Source organism: Gopherus flavomarginatus, chromosome 1 (genome assembly GCF_025201925.1).
Source record: "Gopherus flavomarginatus isolate rGopFla2 chromosome 1, rGopFla2.mat.asm, whole genome shotgun sequence".
In the NCBI taxonomy this organism is placed as follows: Eukaryota; Metazoa; Chordata; order Testudines; family Testudinidae; genus Gopherus; species Gopherus flavomarginatus.
Window position 1 is genome coordinate 289097646 of NC_066617.1, and position 6800 is coordinate 289104445.

The 6800-nt window shown below is 49.0% G+C and overlaps 1 protein-coding gene across 2 annotated transcripts; it reads left to right on the forward strand.

The window, feature by feature from the left end:
• The first annotated feature begins 3753 nt into the window (after positions 1-3753).
• On the forward strand, positions 3754-5763 carry POU4F1 (POU class 4 homeobox 1). 2 transcript variants are annotated; one of them, XM_050950296.1, is made up of 3 exons: positions 3754-3975; positions 4744-5011; positions 5081-5763. In XM_050950296.1, the coding sequence occupies exons 1-3, from the start codon at positions 3853-3855 to the stop codon at positions 5761-5763; spliced, it is 1074 nt and encodes a 357-aa protein (XP_050806253.1). In that variant the 5' UTR covers positions 3754-3852. The 2 variants fall into 2 exon arrangements, with proteins under 2 accessions (XP_050806253.1, XP_050806243.1); XM_050950286.1 differs by having other exon boundaries at positions 4744-5763.
• The last annotated feature ends 1037 nt before the right edge of the window (positions 5764-6800 follow it).

Sequence of the window (6800 nt, forward strand, 5' to 3'; positions counted from 1 at the left end):
CCAACGTAATAAAAAGAAGAGCAGGACAAAAGCTGGCCACCACAGAACATTATCCAAACTCCTGTTACCGAATGTACATTAGCATGGCAGGGTCGGAGGATAAGCCCTAAATTCAATTGTCTTTTACAGATTCTGAAACTGTCAAACTTGAGTGAATGGGGCATGAGGCAGCATGGGGTCCCGAATCAATGGGGAACTGTCCAGCACAAAAAAGCTCCTGAAAAACATGTCAGGTACCTGCGAGATCTTCGATCATAACACACTCCCCACAAAAATTATGCCCAAGACTGTTTGTAACAAAAGAGTGCACGATAACTAGCCTGCAATGCATCTACAGCCAGGTAGAAGCTGTACTTCCACTGGTGCTTGCCAATCCGAGTAAACCAACAGGCATTATGCTGACATACTTCCCAGACATACTGTCCATTTCCCCCGTTCCTGCGCTAGGTTGTTAGCGCTCCAGCAAGACCTGGAACGGAAAGAACAGAAACCATTGGCTTCGAACAGATGTTACGTGTGCTGGTAGAAACAGTAGTTCCTAAGCCAGTCCTAACATTAAAACCCTTAATAATATTCCTCTGGGGCTAAATCAGTGAGATGAAGTTGCAGGAAGAAAGAGTCAAGGCTGAGCTTTTCGAAGTAAAGGGAAATAAATGGACCAAAAGGAACATGAGCTGCTGGTCCACCTGGTAAACTTCAAAGCAAAAGCTGGCCCAAATCAACGTCTCCTGTATGCCTTTTCACCCAGGGCAGATATGCCCAAGGCTATATTCTCTACTTTTAACTGTGAATAAATGTATTGGTTTGTGGCAACCCAAGCCGGCCTGTCTACAATGCAGGAGCTATCTAGAAGTGTTTCAATCGCTACTATATGAGTATTTCCCAACCAGCCAAAACCGAAGGATGATATTATTAATGACACTAGGGGGCTTCTGAATAATGGTTGAAAGCTCACGGAAGGCTACTGTAGAAGTAAGAAGTTAAGGGTTTACAATCAGGAGCCCAGAATCCGTGGTGTGATGAGCAACCTCAGAATTGGTAGCCAAAGAGAAAAGAGAGAGAAGAGTACGTGGCTCTGGCTCACGTACAGATTTCATTATTTTTAGCGGACTCTCTCCTGGTATGCAAGTTCCTAACGGCCACCACCACCTTCCTCTAGGTACAGGTTCTCTCCTTTCTCCCGCACGCCCTTAAAAAAGCCACTGTAGTTGATGAGTGTAAGAAATAGAACTACTAAACAGGTGTGGGCCAACCATATCTAGCTCTGTTTGTCACTAATGAGCTATCCGGAGAACATGCTATATGAGATCTTGGCTTGCGAGAAGGGGAAAAAGAAAGCCCGTGGAATAATCCATAGACAATACATGTCTTGTTCTCCTCCTTTTATCATCACTTGAACAATCTTCATTTATACTGAGCGTTCCCTCTCCCCATGTACACTGGTGAGTGTACTTGGCCAGCGTTCTGGCTAACCAGATACATTTGTCCAGTTCTTGAGTGTCTCCATCTTCAGCGTCAGGTGAGAAGCCCATTATCTTTGTGTGGCTGATTGGTTTACAGTTATATTTATTCTATTAGCAAAGGAATGCGGGTTGGTTTGCATCAGGCTCCAGCATGCATTTTCCATCCGCGTCTCACTTCAAAACAGTGTATCAAATGCACCCTTTCCCCATTTGCTGATCTTCAGTTTACAAAACAAGGCAGCTCAAAAAGCTAGGGTAAATCATGAATTGTTAATAAAAGCATGTTACTTATTATATTGTTCCTCTTAAACAATGATTTCGATACAGGTTTCCCCCCTTAAAACCAGAATTGCCAGTTTCTAGTTCATCCTCCCTCCTAGATAAAGTTGCATTCAGCAGTCCCTGGGGACACAATAATGGATGGAGACCGGCTTTCTTTCGTACAAGTAATTGAACATCTTTCTTTCTTTCTTTCTTCTCAGGCTGGATGAGAAACTGGAGGAAGACGTATGATGACAAATGTGGACTTTACTTGGGATTTTAATATGTTCTCTGTCTCTGTGTGTGTTTGAGAGGGGTATATGTATATGCATAGTATACGAATATGTATATATGTACATAGACGAATCTCAGAGCATGAGAGATACAGCTATCCCGGCACTCTATAAGGGTGACACATGGCAGATCGGTTATCAGATCACTGTATCAAACAAACACCCGGCTGCTTTTTCCTGGTGCCTGTCTTTATCACTGCTGGAGCAGACGTGATAACATCTGGGCTATCACCCAGGGTTATCATTAGAGTGCCCCAGCGGACTGGCATCACCTGTGTTGTTCCCTTCGGATTCAAATTAATCCCAGTTGTTGATCATAAACGTGAGAGACAATTTTACAGGTTGGTTAATTAAAGGGTTTGGCTGCCACCAGTTTTAACTACATATAGTTAACTTAAGAATTCCACTCTAGAAAAGATCGGGCCATAACCTAAAATATTAGTCATCAATATATTTGCGAATCATTATTCTATTCTTTTCCCCTAACCGTTTCATTTAAATGCAACAATAAAACTGGGGAGAAACACAGACAAAAAAGAATTCCAACAAGGTTATTTTCCAGCCTCTTCCTCCTTCTCCTTTCTGCAATAATATCTATGAAGGCGATTCAGACTAGTTTCCCTGTGTTCTCTCTTCATAAAAAGAACCAAACTACCCGTAGTTTTAAAAATAAAAAGGCTTTGTGATTATTGTATGCTTCAAGTCATGCTGGAGTGAGACTTGGGTTTTCACACGATTAAAGAAGAGAGATTTTACAGGCTGCAAAAAAGGAAATGCACAATTTCATTTCAACAGTGTTTCCCATGTAGAAAGCACATGCTCCTTGTGAGCTAAGTGGCTGTCACTAGCAGTGCCTGACACAATAATGTTTGCAACAAAACTAGATGGGGGAGAAATGAAATTATATGGAAATCAATAGACCCTGACTGCTTCAAACCACTGTCTGTCGCAATGATTATTCTCAAGGAGCTTATTTAGAATTCTTAAAAGTAACAGGCTTACGCTGGAAAACTGTCACTTTCTGGGTTGAGAGTCTCTTTGAAGGACTACACAGGAGCACAGGAAATTAACATCTCTTTGGCTAGAATCCAGTTATTATTTTAAATAATGATAATGTAATTATCTATATGTAATTAGACACCATGTATAAACCAGGTATAAAATCAGATCTGTACATTACAGGTACCAGCACCTAAGCATGCACAAAGTCAGAGATAGCTATAGAGACATGCACGCTGCATTGTATTGCATGTAAGATGTGGGCATGTATACATGTACGTATATTATACGCAGATGGACATGCAGGCACATAATACATAGATGCGCACGTTGGTGTCTCTGTGTCCGATTAGAAAGGCGAGCAATGCGCATGTGTTGCAGCTACAGGTGTAACACCTGCACTGTCCTTTCTGGTGGTCATTATAAGAGCAGCTCTCAAACTCCAGCACCGGCTAGACGTGCAAACGCGCAAGGAGATGCAACAAGGAGCGGGGAGGGAGAGAGCGGGAGGCGGGGAGGAGGAGGCAGGGGGAGACAGCTGATGTCTATCAAAACCGGAGCGCCAAGCTCTCGCGAGAGTCTGCGGGTCCGTAGCCACGAGATGTGGGGCTCAGGTGTAAGCAGAGCGCTTCTCAGCCCAGCGCTAGGATAGAGCAGACAGATAAGTGAGACCGAGAAGGCTGGAGGGAGTCTCACTGTGCGGTCAAAGGGAGCGCCAAGAAACAGCGGCACCAGCAGTGGGATCTGCCGCTGCACCCTCATCCCGGGGAGCGCCCGGAGAGCACTTTTCCCCTTACTTCAGGAGTGTTTGTGGATTTACATGCCAAGCCTTCAAGATGATGTCCATGAACAGCAAACAGCCGCATTTTGCCATGCATCCCACCCTACCTGAACACAAGTACCCCTCGCTGCACTCCAGCTCGGAAGCAATAAGAAGAGCCTGTCTACCAACTCCACCGGTAAGGGGCAAGCCGCTGCATCTCTCTCTCTCTCTCTCTCTCTCCCCCCTGTATACTGCATGTATGTGCATTAATAAAAAAAACCGCTGCGAGGCACATTTTGATAAGCGGCGCTTAATGTTTTTTTCATGTCCTCCTCTGCAATCATCTGAGCGCCTGTGATCTTTTTTGAAAGCGGTGTTCGCACGAGTCTCCGACTTCCTCCACTTTCGGTATTAATTTTTATGACTCGGCCTCTGAAAGGAATGTTCTTTATGCGCGCTGGTGTTTGACACAATTCCCCAGCTGAGAGTTACATATCCATTTCTTCTTCTCCTTTCTTTTCTTTTCCTTTGCCCCCCCTTTCACTTTCCCCCGCTTTCTGGTTCCCTCCTCTCCCTGCTCCCTCCTTTGCTGCTCTCCTCCACTCCTTGCCCTGCTTCCTCCTCTCTTTATTTTCTCTTCCACTTCCTGCTCTCTCCCTTTTATTCGCCCCTCTCTTGGCTCCCCCATTCCCTCACTTCCCCTCTCCTTGGGCTCTCCTCTGATTCTTTTTTCTCCCCCCCCGGCTTGCTCCCCCCTTTCTGTTCCCTCCTGCCCCGTCTCCCTCACTATATTCCCCCATCTGCCCCTGCTTTCCCCACCCCCACTTTACTCTCTTCTCTCTGCCCCAATTCGCCTCCCCTCTCTCCTCGGCGTTTGCCCTTTTATTACCCCGCTCCCGCGTCTCCCTCTCACCCCACTCTCCTTTCTGCCCCCCTATGCTCCCCCCTTTTGTGTCGATTGCAGTTGCAGAGCAATATCTTCGCCAGCCTAGATGAGACCCTGCTGGCCCGGGCCGAGGCTCTGGCGGCCGTCGACATCGCCGTGTCCCAGGGCAAGAGCCACCCCTTCAAGCCAGACGCCACCTACCACACCATGAACAGCGTGCCGTGCACCTCCACCTCCACCGTGCCGCTGGCGCACCACCACCACCACCACCACCATCACCACCAGGCGCTGGAGCCCGGGGACCTGCTGGACCACATCACCTCTCCGTCGCTGGCGCTCATGGCCGGCGGCGGGGGGCACGAAGGGGCCGGCGGGGGCGGAGGCGGCGGCGGCGGAGGAGGGGGAGGCGGCGGAGGCGGCGGCGGCGGGGGCGGCTTGATCTCCACCTCGGCCCATCCCCACTCGCACATGCACGGCCTGGGCCACCTGTCGCACCCGGCCGCCATGAACATGCCCTCGGGCCTGCCCCACCCGGGGCTGGTGGCCGCTCACCACGGCGCGGCGGGGCAGGTGGCCTCGGCGGTGGTGGGGGCGGCCGGCCTGGCCTCCATCTGCGACTCGGACACGGACCCCCGGGAGCTGGAGGCCTTCGCCGAGCGCTTCAAGCAGCGGCGGATCAAGCTGGGCGTGACCCAGGCCGACGTGGGCTCGGCCCTGGCCAACCTGAAGATCCCCGGCGTGGGCTCGCTGAGCCAGAGCACCATCTGCCGCTTCGAGTCGCTCACCCTGTCCCACAACAACATGATCGCGCTCAAGCCCATCCTGCAGGCCTGGCTGGAGGAGGCCGAGGGCGCCCAGCGCGAGAAAATGAACAAGCCCGAGCTCTTCAACGGGGGCGAGAAGAAGCGCAAGCGGACTTCCATCGCCGCCCCGGAGAAGCGCTCCCTGGAGGCGTACTTCGCCGTGCAGCCCCGGCCCTCCTCCGAGAAGATCGCCGCCATCGCCGAGAAATTGGACCTGAAAAAGAACGTGGTGCGGGTTTGGTTTTGCAACCAGAGACAGAAGCAAAAAAGGATGAAATTTTCCGCCACCTACTAAACAAGCCAACAAAACCAACGCGCCAAGTTTCCATCCCCTGGAGTGTGGCGAAGGGAGGGGACCGACGGGGGGCTGTTGGGGGGCTGGAAGTGAAGGGAGGGAGATGGGGGGGTGCGAGTGGGAGGGCAGATTGTGGAAAGGGCGAGGGGGCTGGAGGAGCCAGTGGACTTCTTGCTTGATCAGAGACACTCTCCAAAATCTCCTGGGGACCAAGGAACAATGTAGGGGAGAGAAAAAAAATTTATAAAGGAAAAGAAACGAGAACAACCAGAAGAAGAGCAAAAGTAAATGCTCTAGGAATCCATGGGGGGCACTTCTGCAGGCTAATCGCCCCCTTTACAGGAAGAGAGAGCAAGAACAATTCAATCGTAAACACACAGAGACACACACAAAACTTACAAATAAATACATTAAAAACCCCTGAGTCACCAATTTTAAAAGGAAAAAAAACACAACCCAGAAGGTGAAACTATTGGTGATGATGCTCATTGTTTTTGTTTGGGTCTCTTTTTTGTTCTTTTGGTTTTAACTGTTTTTAATGAGGCTTCGTGATGGTTCTTCTCTGTGTTACTGGGGGTTTGGAGAGGGATGTTTTTGCAGTTCCCAATTCGGTTCGGACGCCTTGGGGACTGAGCGGGGAGAGGGAGAGATTCTGACCCTTGTTTCATTAACACTAGCTAGCTAAGAGCAGAGAGTGAATGCTCAGTCACAGGCTTTATACTCCGAGACATTTTTCCTTTCTTCTGCCCCCCCTCTGCTAGGGAAGCCAACCATTTTTATAACTAGCTATATAAAAAGTTACTTGCCCCTTTGTTCCTTTTCCTCCCTGTGTGTGCTTTGTGTTTATATCTAGAGCGAGAGATCCATATCTCTATAGAGATACATCTAGCTAGAGATACAATGCATACGTTGGCTGTTATACTGCCCTGGCTGCCCTGTTAACGTTAGAAGAAAACATGCTCTGAGTCATTAAGTCTCGGGGTTAAATGTGTCCTTCCCCTCTGGCATCTCTTCTAAATCTGTTGGAGAGGTTTAGA